The 18076-nt window shown below is 37.6% G+C and overlaps 1 protein-coding gene across 1 annotated transcript in view; it reads right to left on the bottom strand.

Moving 5' to 3' along the window:
• The window catches only part of NRXN3 (neurexin 3), a 1607649-nt gene that overhangs the window by 171838 nt on the left and 1417735 nt on the right, over positions 1–18076 (bottom strand). The window contains exon 14 of the mRNA XM_077123215.1: positions 13569–13740. Coding sequence (XP_076979330.1) covers positions 13569–13740 — 172 coding nt within the window. The remainder of the gene's footprint in view (positions 1–13568; positions 13741–18076) is intronic.

Genomic DNA, 18076 nt, shown 5'->3' with positions numbered 1-18076 from the left:
TTTCTTAATCTATAAAATGAGAATAATAACAGGACCACATCCCAGGATCCTATGAGGAGGATTTAGCATAGTAATCCATGAACTTGGCCCAGAATAAATATGTGATCTGTTATTAATCTATTATTAATTAATATTATCTTCCTGAAACCCTTTATGCAAGGATAGGTTTAAGATTCTCACCCCTTTCTCTGGGATCTAGTGCATTTGGAATGAAGATTTCTTGTAGGCATTTGGAATGAAGATTTCATCATTGAATACTGATTAAACCACATTTCTATAATGTGATTAAAATGAAAACAAATCTAGTTTAATTAAACATTCAGACTGGCAATTGTGCATCAGGCAGAAGCACATTTCTAGTAAATGTTTAATAATGCGATTACAAAATGTTCTGCATGCACCGGCATGTAGGAAACAATACCAAATTTGCATGTGAATTTATACCTGTCAACCAAAAGAATCTGATCTCTCTATACAATGCAAACTGGAGTGCTCCTGGGAGACAGTCGGAAAAGCTGGGGAGCCGAAAGGATGTGGGCTGTGGGACCAAATGAATCTGTGGAATCCCAACATTAACACTGCTGGCCCTGTGACTTCAGGAAATGCACTCAACATCTCTGGAGCTTGATTTATTCATCTGTAGAAGAGGTAGATTAAGATTTCTCCCTAGGGACCACTGGAAGAATCACACTCAGTGAAAAAAGTATGAATGATGCCTGCCCATTAGTCCCCTCTATGTGAAAGGTAAAGGCTTTCAGGTCAGTTTGTCTTGGTCTACGTCTGGGCAGGAGAGTTTACTAGTAATGCTCTAGGGATCACAAGATCAAAGCCAAAATTCCAGTCTGTGGTCACTCTTGTCTGGTCAGATTCTGCCAGGCACCCAGGTCTCAGCCCAGCGATAGCACCTTCTCACATTTTTTGGAATTACAAGTACTACAGTGCAATGTACTGGAAGGTGGGGTTGGTCTTTCAAGAGACACAGGCTTGAGTTCCAGGTCTTCTCGGACAGGTTTTGAAGTTGGGCTACTTAATTACAATGATAAACTTCCATATTTTCATTTGTAAAGTGATGATAAAAATAGGACCCACCTCTTAGTGCAACTGCGAAGACTTAATAAGATAATTTATGTCAAGAACTCAATACAGGTCCTGACACCTAATAATTGATTTAAAAAGTTAGTTACTGTAATTGTCTTGCTGTATATTTGCGGCCTTCCTCTACTAGACTGTAAGATCCTTTGAGGGCAGGACTGTATTTCATTTTCATATATACTCATCACCTGACGTGAGTTAGTGTAAAGTACACATGTAAGGTAGGAGTTGAATAAATATTTGCTAAGTAGTAAAAGAATGAATCAATAAATAAATGGTTCCACTCAAACTCCACTGATGAGGATGGGGAAGAGGAGTGAGTTTATTTCTTGTATTTTGTATGAAAAGCAATTGTGGTTATTAAATAGACTTTTTAAATGCAATTTTTATTGAGATAGATCCATACACCATCCAAAGTACAAGATCAATGGCTCATAGTATCATCGCATAGTTATACATTTATCACCATATTAAATAGCCTTTCAAGTGTTGCTACTGTTTGAAAGTACAATATCGATTATTTTTTTGGATTTAACATAATTCATTTCCATCCTTTGCTGAGCAATCCTTCAGCACTTGACCTCTGTTGAATTGCCATTTCCTACCTATGAACCTAGCCCCTAATTATTCTTCAGCAGCACTGCATATCTATCATTGAAATTTGGCAAACTGCTGCCTTCAGGCCAGCACAGAGAATCCAGGACTCATTGAAGAGCTGTAAAAGTGTAGGGTGATAAAGAAATGCATCTCCTGGAGCAAACTGTGACTATCTTTGGGAATCTAATCCAATCAATGCTAACTCTGTGAATTGAAGATTAAGAGTGCCTCTGACCTTGACTCATTCCCTCCTTCCTCCTCTGCTCCCCCCTAATCCCCCTCTTCAGCCTGCTGGGGTATTGACAGGGACTTTAGAGGAGTGGAAGGTCTTTATCTCTTTGAGATTAACTGCAATATGATTACAATCGATTGACTGATTTACAGTATAGAGTGTCTTTCATTACTTTCTGTACTTTATAGAATTATAAATGACATACTATATGTGAATATATATTATTATTATTGGATATTTATGCATCATCTTTCTCCAAGAAGCTCAATCTTCTTTTTAGACTTGAAAGAACTAGATGAATTCTGCAAACTTGTGTAAAACTTAAATTGAGGGGACTGAAACTTGGAAATTTTTCATACAAATAAAGCAACATACTTTGAATGGGTATAAAGACACCTGAGCTGCAGCTCACTCTAGGGCAAAGGGAAAATAGTACAGAGTAATTGCATTTTAAGGTTAGGATAATAATTCTAAATTTTCATAATTAAAAACAAATTCTGCAGGCCAGAATTTTTATTCCCTACCTAAACTGGAGCTTCTCTGTGGCAATAGCGCAAATAAAATTTGCAATTCACTTAGTCCACCAGGTTTGAAGACATGCAATATTTGATGATTTTTTTCAACTTGGAAAAATTTGTTCTATTTCATATGCCTTGCAGAGAGATATTTTTAATATTTTTCTGTCATACTATTATAGATGAGTATAAGTTAAAATTCACATAAAATGTCATTTTACTATATTTCTAATCTTAAAAATATTATTGCAAGGATTTAGTTTAATATGAATATACCCTTTATTCATGGAAATTAAGAAATTATTATTTTCCTGACATCCCTAGTTAAACAGTACCTAAAAATGACTCACAAATTTTGGATTACTCATTTCACTGAGTCCATAGACTATCATACTTATAATATTTAATTTATAGCTAAATAAATACTTGTCATTTCCTTTTAATTTGTAAAAATCCACCTTCCCCTTTGTATTTCAAGATAGTCTACTAAAGGTGAAAACATAAACTAAGACCCAAAACTAGGATGTACATCTTATAAAGTCCTACAGAAGCTTCCAGCACACCTATTATTTTCCTCAATGATCCTCTAGATGAAAAGCACTGCCCTGTTCACAAATGAATTTGGGCTAAACAACATATTGAGCTACTATAATTTCTACTGAATTAACTAATATAAATTTTTATCATTGTAACAAACTCCAATTGTGTTACTCAACTCCCTTACAAATAATCTTGAGCCATGCATTAGATTAATACCTTAGAGAAGACTATCCCTGGGTCCATGTGTTTTCTCTTTATCTATCCCCCAAATTATACACACACACACACATACACACAGTCTTTTTGTCATCTAGGTGGTTGTATTTAATTTTAGAATTAGCCAGAAGCCCACAGTTTGCCTTCAAATGCTTATCAGCTTCCAAGAGACATTTACAGGGAAAGAAAGACTCTAGGTTTGATAGCAGTAATTATATTTAACTTGTAAGATACAAGGCTATTTATCTTGTGGCTGGAAATTCACAGAGGAAAAAGAAGGCTTGCCTGATAAAACAAAAATTAAAGAAAAAAAAATACTAAGCACCTCCTCACCACTCTCCAGTCCCCCAAGCAAGATCATTAAACAGTAAAAAAGACTTTCATTTAATAAAGCTCTTCTACTTTGCTTAGATAAGACACTAGAAGGTAAAATGGGATCATGAAAGAAACAGACTAACAAAACCCCAAATAGCCTAAATGATGATGTGGACAAAGACAAATGTCATAAGGGAGCAAGGTCGTGTCAATGTCTAGACATGGAATAAATTGGGGATTTGTCTTGAGAGAGAAATGCTAACTTCTCAAGATCTGAAGGTGGGCCAGAATTTCTGGAGTATGTGAGTGTCCTGGGGTGTCAAAGAGAATCTAAGAAAGCAACAGGGTGTGACTGAAACCAAAGTATTAAAGGCAGGTGCTTCTAGCTTATAAAATAGCTTCTTCCACTTACAGTGTGGCCCAGGCAGATACCTAAACTCTTTATAAAATGGCAATGAGACTAATACTGACTTTATGGGGTTGTTACAAGGCTAAGTGTGATACTGCACTTGAGGCAGGGAGCATGTAGTAAATGGTCAACAAATGGCAGCCATCACCATCAGCATAAGTTTGTGACAAACTGGTCATTCAATGCATGTGGTCCTCACTTTGGAACCATTTCCACTGTTCTGGAATGCGGCATGAAGGCTGAACAAACAAGATGGTAGATCTTTTGTTTGTTCCTTATTCTTCCCTTTGCTGAATAAACTTCAGGCAGAGAGTCGTCTCTAGAGAAAAGATGGGCCCAAAATATAACAAAGTGGCAGATAATCCTGATGAAACAGATGCAATTACAATTAGCATTCCTGTGCTGCTTTTCCATATGCTTTACCACAAAGAACATTCCATCTGGAGAGGTAAAACAGCAATCACAAGCTCCAATATACAGATGAGGTAACCAGTTTGTTAGGATCCAGTTTGTTGATGGAATTGCACCACAGCCACAGGAGCAGAGTACAAAAACATAGCTTAAGAAAGAGCATACTGCTGCTTCTCTTCAGGAAATATATTTCTATTTTCCTGGTATTTTTGAAGTGTCCTATATTGATTGTTAATCTGGGCATTCATTAGTTTTTAATGGGAGAAAACACACATATGAGTATGCACCATGTCTCTCTCACTCAGAGAATTGTGCACAAATAAAATAAAAAAGCACTCCTAAAAGTCATGTAATTTTAAGAAGCCAAGAGTACACAAAAATATTATAATCTAGACTCAGAGCACTTAAGGGCTAGAAGAGAGTTTAAAGAGCATCTAATCCAATGATCCTCAAACCTTGGCTGTATATTCGAAATTCCTTTCAAAAAGAATTATGCCTAGATCCCCTCACCCAGAGGTATCCTCGCATCAAAATTATTTAAAGTAGGGATGGGCAAACTGTGGTCTATGTAGCCAAAGATGGCAGGCAGCCTATTTTTGTAAAGAAAATTTTATTGGACACAGCATGTCCATTTGTTTATATTTTTTCTATGGCTGCTTTGTCACTGCAACAGCAGAGTTGAATAGTTGTTACAGAGACCATAAGGCATGCAAAGCCTAAAAAATTTACCATTTGACCTTTTAAGAAAAGGTTTTCCAACTCCTGATTTAAAAGATCTCCAAGTGATTCTAATATATTCCCAAGTGAAAATCTTAACTGCTCTTGTATATTCCAAAATAAGGGATTTATCCTACTGGTAGTGCCACAGATGGATTTAGATGGCACATGGATGCTGGTATTACATTGCATTGAATGAAGATGTTCTTTTTTAAACTCTCTTTCTACCCCTCAATTTACATAAAGGAGAAAGTCTCTGCTTGGTGCTAATGTGATTTTACACTTATCCACCACTTCCTAATCTTCCTTTGCAACAGAGATAAAAGGTTTCAGGCTCAAGGCTCTGTGCAGACAATACCGTCTAAGCAGAATTCAGTCATATGAGCTTTCATTGTATTTATGCTTTATTTACATGTTAAGATATTTAAAATAATATTGAAATATAATGATATACATGGATATCAACAAATCACAATGGATGCCTGGTGTGCCTGATGTGAATCTGTGGTAGATCCAAAAAAGCCATGCCCTTTAATCCTCATTCAATATTGCTGACTGGGAGCTTTTTTATTGTTCTCATGGAGATGTGACCTACCCAATCATGAGTGGTAACATTTGATTAGGTGGTTTCCATGGAGTTGTGTCTCTACCCATTCAAGCTGGGGTTGCCTATTGGAGCCCTTTAAGAGGGAACCATTTTAGAAAAAGCTGGAGAGCCATGAGACCCACTAGAGCCCATACAGCCAGAGACATTTGGAGATGAAGAAATAGGCCTCGGGGGGAGTTCCATGAAACAAGAAACCTGGAGAAAAAGGTAGCAGATGTCACCATGTTCGCCATGTACCTTTCCAGTTGAGAGAGAAACCCTGAATCTCATCGGCCTTCTGGAACCAAGGTATCTTTCCCTGGATGCCTTAGATTGGACATTTATAGTCTTGCTTTAATTTGGATATTTTCATGGCTTTAGAACTGTAAACTTGCATCTTAATAAATTCCCCTTTTTTTAAAGTTGTTATATTTCTGGTATATTATATTCTGGCAGCTAGCAAACTATAACACCTGGCCATAGTCTAATGCTTCAGGCATCAATTTTTCAATTGGTTAAAGGGAGGTCTAAGCAGGCTAAGCATGGCAGGGGTGGGTGAGTGAGGGCAGGACTCAAGAGGTTGGGCCAGTGACTAGTCTCCATTTGATAAAATTTCCTTTTAAATGCTATAAAATGAATTTAAGATTTTAAAAATAGTAATATAAAGGTAGGTAAATAATGGAAAAATGTACATGAGAAATTGCAAAATTAATGAAACTTGGGAAAAACTGCTCTAATACAAGTTTGCTGAAGTGAGCAGATGTGTATTTGTTGGGGCTGAGGGGTGTGTGGAATTATTTAGCAGACATGTGCCAGATGCATTTTATATGTTTGATTGTTTAATATTCACACTAACTCATGGTCCTGGATCCCATTGATAGGAGGAATCAGGAAGCCTCAGTGTGTCTGAGAGGTAAACATTCATTCAAAGTCACTTTAGTAGACAGTGGCAGAGCTGAGTTATCAAATCATGTCTGGATGTCTGAATGTATGCTTGTTCTACCATAATTAACCTCATTTAAAGAGGAAGAAATAGAGATCTTTTCTCTCATACTCCAGGTCATACAAGAAGTTAACAGAGCTGGGATGGATACCTCAAAGCCCTGACATCCAACATCATATTTGGCTGAGATATAAAAGATATCTCTGGTGTTCCTGATCAGTGTCAAAAAAAAAAAAATAGGATGATTGGTCGATGGCCACTGAATCTAATAAAAATACCATAATGCATCTTTATATCCCAAGCACTGGGCTAAGTGTTCTATAGAGATTATTTTACTTAGTCCCCTTGTAATAAGGTTGTGCACATATATGCTTATCTGTGTGCTTATTATATCCTAGGAAATAAGCCTTTAAATATATCTTCTCATTTAACTCTCGTACTGTCACTATAATGCTGGGCTAGTGTCACCCTGATTTTGCAGATGTGGAGAATGAGGCACAGAGATAGATCTGGATAACTGACAACAGTAACTTGTCCATTGTATGGGCAAGACGGTAAGGGTTAGGGCCAATGACCCTTACTCCCAACAATACAATCGACTCCAGAACCTACACCCTTAATCATCACCCTTTACTACCTCTTCAACAATCCCATGGATTGGGGCTGTTATCCCCATGTTTGTCCAATAACAAGTCATTAGATGAGTTCAGATGTAAGTGAAGGCAAATGCCATTTTTTTATTAATGATATAAATTAAGATTTACTTTATAGAAAGTGGGTAAAAGGAAATAAGTGACACTGTGCTCTAGTACTGGGCTGTACAATATTAATCAACAGTCTAAATCCCTATAGTGTTGTCAAGAGGACTGAATGAGAATATATACTTAAAGCCTTCAGTATATAGGATATACTAATTGCACAATAAAACTAGAAGTTCAGGGCCTTGGTTGCACCAGCCACATTTCAAGCACTCAGTAGCCACATGGGGCTAGAGGCTACTTCATTGATCTACAAAAGTAATCAGGCTGAAAGAAGACTAGGGATTCTCAAACCCAGAAGATGGAGGATCATCTCAGGAGTTTTTAAAAAATACTGATCACTGGACTAGTGCTTCTTAAACTTTCATGTGCACATGAATCACCCAGGAATTTTGTGGAAATGTAGATTGTGATTCAGTAGGTGTGGGGTGGTGCTGGAGAGCCTGCATTTCTAACAAGCTCCCAAGGGAAGCTGATGGTGCTGAGCCTTGAACCACACCCCAGACCAATTAAATTAGACTATCTCAGGCTAGGGCCTGAGTACTTGTAGTTTATTAAAAGTTCCCAGGGGACTCTCATTTGCAACCAGGTTGAAGAATACTGCTTTATACAAAGATGCCTATCAAAAAAAATTTTTTTGAACACTTTTTCACCAAAGACCAACTCCAGCAAGTTGAAAGTCCCTTGGAAATAGACATTCACTAACTTGTGAATCCTAATTCATTCCTAACAATTTGAGAAGAATGACTATCTAGCAGTAGAAGAATTCAGGATGCACTTGTTTGGATTGATTAACTGATACATTTTGTGCCTTGAATATTTGAAGAACGTATCTATAAGACAGTTTTAAAATGTATCTAGAAATGTTCAAATGCATTCATTAAGTGAGCCTCTCTCAATTTGCCATCACACCTCTGCAGTCTTGAAAACCGTGTTTAAATATGGCTTTCTCTCTTGGTTATATTTGTACTTTTTATTCCTTTTGCATGACATAACTATCTATGTTTTCCCCCTGATGAACTGAAAGTAGCACTAGTCCTGAATGGATGAATGAGCAGGGAGATGGGTCTTGCTTTAATGTATACTTCAAAATCTGGCAAGGCCCCAACTATTTGCAGGCAAAGATGGAAAGAAAAAGAAAGAAAATCTCTTGGCAAGGAATTAATGAAAACCCAAGGTCTAAAAATTTTGGCTTTCTATTAAGTATATAGATTAATTTAACCCTTTAAAGTCTCAATAATCTAGGCTGAAAGGTGGACAAAGAATGTTTCTTCTCTATGTATACTGTCTAAACTATGAAAGATTATAAAAATTCAAAATAAACTATTTTGGAGACTCTGTGGATGTCAACCAGGGGCAGTTCTGTTCTGCAGAGGACATGTGGCAATGTGTGGAGACATTTTCGAATGCCAACCAGGGAGTACTCCTGACATCAGTGGGTAGAGGTGACAGATGCTGCTAAACATCCTCCAATACACAGGACAGGTCCCACAACTAAGAATTATCTGGCCCCAAATGTCAAAAGAGTCAAGGTTGAAAAACTGCTAACTGAACTAGTCCAACTCATCGAGGCAGGGACTTCTATTTGAAAATAGTTTTTACAGAAAAAAAAAATTAACAAGATTTCAATAAAATCACAACTTGGTGAAGTAGAAAAATAGCCTGAAGGAGTGCAGTGCAAGAATCAGGATAAAAATCTTGACTCTGCCGCTTAAGCTGTGTGACATTGCCTAAGTTATTTCACCTCTCAGAGCCTTAATGATGTAACCCTAAAATGAGGATGACGGTAATAATAATTCCCAACCTAGTTTCCCTCAGTGTGGTGTAGGGCTCACACTGTGACCAGGTACTGTCTCTGAAGGCACTTTGAACATCAGCAAGCACTAGTGCAATGTTTTTACTTTCAACCTTTATAAAGACAAGGTTCTGTGGAAGTTGACACACTGAAATATAAAGGAAGTTTTCTAATTTAGTATACATGAAGGCTAGCCACTTCTACATCTTTTGCATGACCTTAAGTCAAGCAAGACTTGAGCATCAGTGATCAGTGGACTTTTTATTGACAGTAAGGAAGAGGAATCCAATCAAGAGCATTCTGACCAAGTTGGTATCCAATATCAAGGGGGAAAACAGTAACAACTAAGACTTTGTTCTTTTCATCATCATGTAGGGTGGGAAGGAGGAAAGTGCTACACACAGGAGCTGCTTCTCTGTCTTCATCTCCCAGGAATCCTGGCTCTGACCTGAAAAGCCCCTTACTGTGCTGTGTTCAGGGTTCTAAAAGCCCTGATAATATCGTGGCCACCCACTCACAACAGACAGCAGATCACTAACAATCCCAGTCAACTCGGCCTCCCAGGAGACCTAGAACTGCAAGCTAAAATTAATTCCTCATGTTCAACTCACCTTTCACCTTCCCTCTTTTGTCCCCACCATTGCATTGTGTGGAGACAGCAATCAGAGGCTTTATAAGGAACATTTGTCAGTGCCTGGATGATCGCTCTGGGCTGATGCTTCTTTTATTTCCCTCTCCGGTTCCTTAGCCTTTCTATTTTCAGGTTCAAAGAAAAAGTTGCTTTTGAGTTCTGTCTCCCAGAATTACGTGATATAAGATTCCAATTGCTATACAACTATTTTCATTTTGGATCCTTCTTGATTCACAAAGAGCCAATGTCACATGCCCTGTGTCCAGCTGGTTTCTAAATATTTTCACAATGGGATGTTTCAGTAAAGCCAGAAAATCCTATAAATGCTCATGAGAAGATTTTGGAGTTGACACATTCATCCTGGTGCAAGGTGAATTCCCAGGAAGTGTGTCCTCAGAACGAGATAACTTCAGGTAAATATTCTGCAGGAGTTGCTCTGTATCTCTTTATTGCTTATACAGTGCCAATAGACAAGTAAACTGACCGAAATCCTGATGGTTTTAAAAAAGGCAGCAGAATAGCTTTGAAAAAGGAAGCTGAATTGCTCTCAGAAACTGTGTCAAGATTGTTTGGCCAGGTTGTTGTAATGTCCAGATACAGTGGATATTTTGATATTACAGCTTAAAATAAAATAACAAAACATTGCAAAATTGCTCTAAGGATGCTTTAAATCTAGTATATGAATCCTTTCCATAGTAAAGTGAAACAGGCAAAATTAACAATAAGTCATTTGAGGCTTAAAAGGTAAGCCACATTTTCTCCTGAGAAGTCTTGACAGAAGGAATGTAAAACTTGAATGTTATCATACCACTTTCTAATCTAGGCAGTGAAGAAAGGTGATGGCCCTTTAAAATACTCAATATTCTTTCAATTACCCTTTGTAAGCACATTGACATTGATGAAAGAGGACTTTTGATTCCACATCTCACAATAACCACCTTTGGGTGGTTATAAGAACTGAACTTTGAAATACGGTTTTATTTTTTTAAAGAAAGGAACGAATATAAGATGACACAAAAAGAAATATGCTCATTTCTATCTATGCATGTTTATAAAACATCCCCCAAGTTTGCTGGGGAAGGAACGGTAGAAACTGTGCTCAGGTGGGAATAGGAGAACCTGGTCCTGGTTCTGTCCCTCATTTAGTGTGTGAACCCTAGGAGAGATAGAGCATCAACCTGGGTTTCTTTTTCAATTTGAAAAGAGCATCATTATATCTTCCATACTCAACCTATAGGCTATTTGGGAGTCAAAATGTAGTAATATATATAAGTGATTATATCACAGTTAAAATAAACATTTATGTCACAGCTAAAATGTATTGAGTATTGGCATGATTGACCCAGCATTATGCTGAGCATTTTATTTGCATTCAGTTCAGCTCATCATGCAAAGCAAGTATCATTACCCCAATTTACAGAGGAGGAATAAAAGCTTAGGAACATTAAATAACTTGCATGAGGTTTGGAGCTGGATCCCCTAATAGGAAGAATAAGCAATTCTTTAGAGCATTAGAAAACCAGAGAGAGTGAGTAAAAAATAAGAATTTGGAGAGAAAGAATCTGATATATTTTTAAAACATTAAAGTAGTTATCAGAGTAGAAAAATCAGAACTGTTAAGAATTCTTACACTTATTTCATGGTTTAGTGTTGTATTTTGAATTATGTGTGTGGAAAGGCACCAGGTATTTCAATGTTAGGGCATTTCAAGGTCTTACTCTAACCAGCCTTAGACTCACAGCTAATGGAATCAGGTTTCCAACCCCAGTCCGTTGACACCAAAGCCTGCACTTATAAACTGCCATACTGTCCCATGTCCTATCATAATAACATTCATTATTACTAAATAACAGTTACCAAAGATAATAATAGTTTTCAGGGGAAGCAATGGTATTAAGGAAAGGTTTAGTCTGTTTTGAAAACATGTAGGAAGCAACCCATAATTTGGAACTAAAGACACAGAGATACCCTTAAAGTAATGGTCACTGGATTTCTTACACATCTGTGGTTTTAAAATGAAACCAGTACAGAGCTGCCTCCTTGCTGGCAGTAAACTCACAAATTCTGTATTAGCTCAGGGCAGTGGTTAACATCAATTTAGAAACCTTTGGAATTCCTAATAGAAACACAACAAACCTTATAGCAACGCTAACAGGGCCAATGATAATAAGCATGGAGAGAGATTGATTTTTTTCCTGTGAGCAAACAAACAGCTTCTAAGATCTCAGGCTTAGGGTTTAAACAAGAAACATTTTAAAAATCACTTCTCTTAGAGTCTAGTGAATTTGGATGATGATAAGAATTCATAGTAGCTACTAGCACCTTTGATTCCCTTCAAAGTCTCAAAGGTAATCTTACAAAGTCATTTTTGTGTCTAAATCTAAGAAGTGCTAAAGTATGACAAAAGACCCCCCACAATGGATGAGTTGGTTGTTGAATGGAGATGGAGATGATAGATGAATGGGTAAGTGGGGTTTTTGTTTCAATAGCTTAGAAGGCTTCTGTGTTGTTTGTAGATGCTCCCACAATTCTTAAATTAGAGGTAGGGAGATTCTGGCTCTTAGCAAAAACACTCAGCAGCATAGGCACTTCTAATTGTCTTTTTTCCCCCTAATTGGCTTTTAAAGAAAGTTAATGGGGAGGTAGATGTGAAAACACAATCACAGCCTTCAAGTCCTTCAAGATTCTTAGGACCACAAATAGGTAAATTGACTTGGTGCATTTCTCTCAAGTGTGATAATTATAAGCTAAATGACTCTTAAATTTCTGTAGATATGCTTCTGGCTTCCTCATCACTGTAGCCTCTCCATTGTAAAGGAAGAGAGAAGGAAAATGTAATAAAAATTGCGGGGAGTTTGGAGTTAAGGGGATAAGGAGTTAGATGCAACATAATGCTCATATTAGTGAAAACAATAGATTTTTTTTTTCTTTTTAGCTATGCCCTTGCATCCATCTGGTGATGATCAACTCCATTGGTAAAGTATTTTCCCTTCCTTTCCTGGTACTTTTATGATCAGGGTTAGGGCTCTTTTCCTGGGAGGAAGAGATGAGAAGGAAAGCTACAGGATTAATTGAATGATCTTTTTTTAAAAAAGGCAACATTTCCTCCCATTGCCCTTGATTCAACCATCTGGCTCTGAGAGTTTGTTGGCAAATATTCCTTGACTGTAAAATTAAAACAGCTGATTAATCCCTCCCACTCCCAAGCCAGAATACTTGCTATTAAAATGCCCACTAAGTCTAAGTTGTCAGCATAAAGGCAGACTTAGCATGAGAGAAGTAAATTGGCAAAGTCAACCAAATGAGTGAAATTTCCCCTTGGTTTTTCTCTCATTGCTACCCTGACTTGAGGTTCATGAATTAAAGTGAACACTCTTTCTCAGTGTCTCTGCCATTTTTAGCTATTTGTGTCTTCAACCACACCTGATTAAATGGCACCACAAGATCTAGATCTCCAACTGATTATACCGTGATTATGCATGAGAGTTCATGACTGGGGCAGTGTTCATTCCTGCTATTGCTCATCATTTTTCAGGGTCCTAGAAGACCCACCACAATGATCTTTTGTATGAACCAGTCAGGCAGCATCAGCCAGGTTGATAAGTATTAAGTGCATGGTCAGTGAGTCTCCAGAAGTTTCCTATACTGGACCAAGTTCTAGAGAAATCACTTACTTCTCATTCAAAAAAATTTAAAAAGCCATGATTGTTTACTATTTAGTATCTCATGAATTGGTGACAGTCATGAGAAAATCACCATTTGGAAGTGGGAATGGAAGAGTGAGAGTACACGCATTGAGAATAAAACGTACCTGTGGGATAATGCTCATTCACAGGCCAGTTGTCCACCTGAAGTGTAGCATTGCCTCCATTCCTGGTGAAACGTACCACATGATATTTCCCATCATTTACAGGAGTTCTCTCCTCTTTTATGGAGATGTCAACTGTGCCAATATTGAAGACAACTCCAATTTTCCCCTGTTCCTGAAATAAAGAAACGCAACAGTCTTGGTTATCACCAACAAAAGGTTCTCTCTCTTTAAAGTTGATCCCACAACTAGTAATGAACCTCTAAGTGCCCAGAGGAAGCTGTTGGCATAAAATTAATAATAGTATCTGATATTTCTCTATGGGCTTTCATCTTGAACATAAAAACCAATGGCCTAAAGCTACCCAAATTGTTCCTGCAGGCTGCACTGCACAGGATATATCACATGATTGCCCTCAATGAACATCAAGGTGGTACCACAGAACCTAACTGCTGAGCAGTGGCACTGAAAGATTCGTTTCTGTCAAACAAATTATGCCTGTTTTCTAATAGAAGCAATAGGACATTGGACCCTAGACCTTTTCACAATTCAGATTCAGAATTAGAGAGGAAATAGGAGTCTGCCTGCACATTTGGGGGTAATAAGGCCAAGGGAAAGGGTACAGAATGGCTAGGAGCCAACTGCAGCAGAACCAGCATTATACTCCAACTGCTGTGGATACTTCCTACAGATCTAAACCACAAAGAAGAGGCATCTTGAGTAGAGGCCAACGAAACTGAGCTAGGATTCTCAGAATCAGATGGCTATTAGCCTTCCCACATTTGCCCTACTCTAAGGTTAATCTGAAGAGGAATGTATCCCTGCGTTATACAGCAGAAGAGAAACTCTGTGGCTGCAGAAGACTTGTCGGACTATCTTAGTTAATCTACCTCTAGTGTAAGTTTTAAAACTGGATAAAGACACAATACTAGTGGTCAATAAGAGGGGGTGGGGTAAGTGGTATGAGATGTTTGGGGTTTTCTTTATTCTTTTTATTTCTTTTTCTGGAGTAATGTAACTGTTCTAAAAATGATCATGGTGATGAATGCACAACTATGTTATGATACTGTGAACCACTGACTGTGTACTTTGGATGGATTGCATGGTGTGTGAATATACCAGAAAAAACACATTATAAAATAAAATAAAGACTTGTGGGAAAGGAAAATACAATGAATTCCAGAACAGTAACACTAAGGCAATGAAGATAATGATTATGATGCTGATAATGGTGGTGGTGAAAATGGAGGTGATGATATCATCAACCTTCTGGGAAATGCCAGGAAGCACTGAAGCATAAATAATGATACTAATAAATCTCTTCTCAAATAATTGGTTACCAGTAAGAGTTGAAATTAGTGTTCACTATGAGGCATAAAATGAAATTAAGGGTGGGCCATGGTGGCTCAGTGGCAGAGTTCTCGCCTGCCATGTTGGAGACCTGGGTTGGATTCCCAGTGCCTGCCCATATAAAAAAAAAAAAAAAAGAAATTAAGCTTACTAATCAAATATAATCAGTTTTTCAAAGTTCTTGGAAAGCATCACAGCATTGTAAAGTGTTGGGAGAGAGGACCACAGAGAGAAGGGAAACATCTTCCTACACTTATTTAGCTGAATGACTTAAAAAGCAATAGGGTGGGCATTCAAAGATAATATGACTTAGTTGTCATTCTGATGTTTTGTAAGTTTAAGTTGCAACATCCTTTGCATAGCCTTAATTACCCTCTAGTTTCTTATTCAAAAGAAGTAGAAGGAAGAGAAGGAGAACAATTGCTAAGCAGAACTAGCATTATACTCCAACTCCTGTTGATGCTTCCTATAAATCTAAACCACAAAGAAGAGGCAGAGAAGGAGGAGGGGGGAGAGGCAAAGAAGAGTAAGGAGAAGTCCAGAGACAATATAAACTAAGATCCAGGAAAGATTTCATGAAATCTCGGTTTTAATATTCATTCATTCAACATGAACATTTATTAAGTACCTACCATGCATAAAGTCAACAATTTAAGACATCTGGTAGAGTTTTTTAGGTACTGATTCCATATAGTTCAGTTAATTTCACTTATTTTTCCAAAAGACAGACTTTCTTCAACTTGCCAAATTTCCCTTGTGTGTGCATACATCTTATGCCCAATAAAAGAATGAACTAGTACACAGAGATCTTGCTCTTAGAAAGAATGAATATCGAATAATCAAAAAAAAGGATGTTGTCACCATTGAGAGATGCTGAGATACATGGTAGACACTATTGCTTTCTTTGTGTCTTGATGGCATGGTGTATAAAATAAAGTGACGTCTACCATTCAATATTTCTGTTTTCTGGAAAAGTGAAGTAGGTAACTCCCTAATGGTGATAAAACAAACTCATGGTTTCTTAATTGCTGTTACTTTTGATTGCTGTGTTCTCAGTTATTACTATTTTTTCATCTCCACATTACCAGTAATATTCGAAGTGCTTAGTATTAAAATAAGATGCATGGATAAATGAAACATTACAGATTCTTTTTGAACTTTTCATGGCTACAATTGACATTATTATGAACAATTTTATTTTTTCTTTGATTCTAAGGGAATTCAGAAATGACAACATGACTTTTCTTTCTTTTATGTGTAGAATTGGTTTTCATTTCTAAGGATGTGCATGTATGTATGTGTGCAGTTGTGTGTTTACCTATGATAACCTGAATCATAACCTGTTTAGCAGAATGGGAGGACTGGAGGAGTTAAGACTCAATGACTACAGACATGATTACTCCTTTGTCCACCCCACAACTGTGGGCTGCTTATTGCACACAGTTCTTTGATGAGAAACCAACATATGAATCTTGGATGCATGGAAAGGTCTGCTAGTAAGTCAATTCATTTTTGAGTCACTAATTAATCATGGATGGGGACCAATTTTAGTGGGGAAAGAGAAGACCTTTACATCAGCATTCTGCAGCTTTTTCAGCACAGCACTAGCAAAGTACAGTTCTGGTTCAGTGAGTTGGCTGATCAGCGAGATACAGTCTTGGGCAGATTTTCTGTACGATCCATAATAGATTAAGGAAAAGAAAAGATTTAATCTCTGCCAGAATAAATATTCGGTCCTTATCTCAGGCACCACACATTTGGCATTGTAATCACTGCTACAAAGAGATCTTCTTAATCCTGCTAGCACTCTGCCAATGGCAATGGAGACTCTCACCCAAATGTTTCATTTCCTTTCCCACAGTGGTGACTGTGGCTGTGCTAGACCTCAGATGTGGTCTTTCTACGCACAATAAGATTTCATTACTACAACCATTGTGTCATTTGTCAAGAGACCACAGTGGCATTGTCATTTGTGCCTAACTGCTGTGTTTCCATTCATTATAAGTGACGGAAGCCTTGTGGCAAATGCCTACATAGTTGCCAAGGCTTGAATCCATCATGCTCAGCTGTCATGAAATAAATTCTGCTAGTTTATGTGTCCAGAAAAGAGAAGATGTGAGAGAGAAAATGCATGGACTTTGGAGTCAGCCCTCACTGACCCCGGGCAAGTTATTTGACTTCTCTGGACCCATTTCTTGATGTGTACTATGAGACCAGGATACCAGCTTTACATACTTCACAGGGCTGCTGGAAGTGTAAAAGAACATGACTAATGTGGCAGCACTTTAAAAATACTAAAATGCTATACAAATAAAAGGATGAATAAATTAGGGAAAGGAGCCACCTAATCATTTGACTATATTAAAAATGTGGGTTTTAGTATGGTATGGTTCAGATATCACCTCTGGCTCTGAAAACTTTATGACCTTGGGCAGGTTACTCAACTCTGATTTCTCTTCTAAACCAGGGATTTAAATAAAGAAATGTGTAGAGGTAGGGGAGGCATAATTGCTAACTCTGAACTTGATATGAGGATTATAGTAAAACATGCCTGTGAAACACCTGGCCTGTGGCTATGCATACTTGCATACTTTTGGAATTCAATAATGACAGTCATTCCTTCCTCACTGTCGTCAAGATATATTGTGAAAATAAATGTTAAGTTTAGCAAACAGAACAATTAAAAAAATAAAACATTGCAGAGTTGCTTTTCTGTCACAATTGGTAGTTGCTATCTCCCTACATTCCTTGGTGTCTATTGCAAGCCTCTCTAAGAAAAGAAAAATGTAACTGCAAAAACAGCACTGCCATAAATTTTTAGAACTCCACACTTATCACCACTAAAGTTGCTACCAAAGCAATCGCTTCAATCTATGCTCTTCGTTGATATTAAAAACACAGACAAGCGTTAAATCAGAGGACATTACAGAAGAATCCTCAAGTGTATTTGGTGGAAAAAAACTGAACGGGGGAGAAAACAGCTGCCTTTAAATAGCCAGCAAGTCAATCTCCATCAATAATGACTGTTTATGAGCCCACCTATTTCCTCAGTTCCAGCTTTCTGACCCTCAATCAGCCACATTATAGTTCTTTATGTGGAGGTGCTTAAGAGGTGCTACCCATACCAGGGTCAGACTTCAGGAGCAGAAATGCACAGAGGC

This window comes from Tamandua tetradactyla, chromosome 12 (assembly GCF_023851605.1).
Source record: "Tamandua tetradactyla isolate mTamTet1 chromosome 12, mTamTet1.pri, whole genome shotgun sequence".
NCBI lineage: Eukaryota > Metazoa > Chordata > Mammalia > Pilosa > Myrmecophagidae > Tamandua > Tamandua tetradactyla.
Note: the sequence above shows the minus strand (reverse complement) of the source record. Positions and strands in the feature narration are given on the sequence as shown.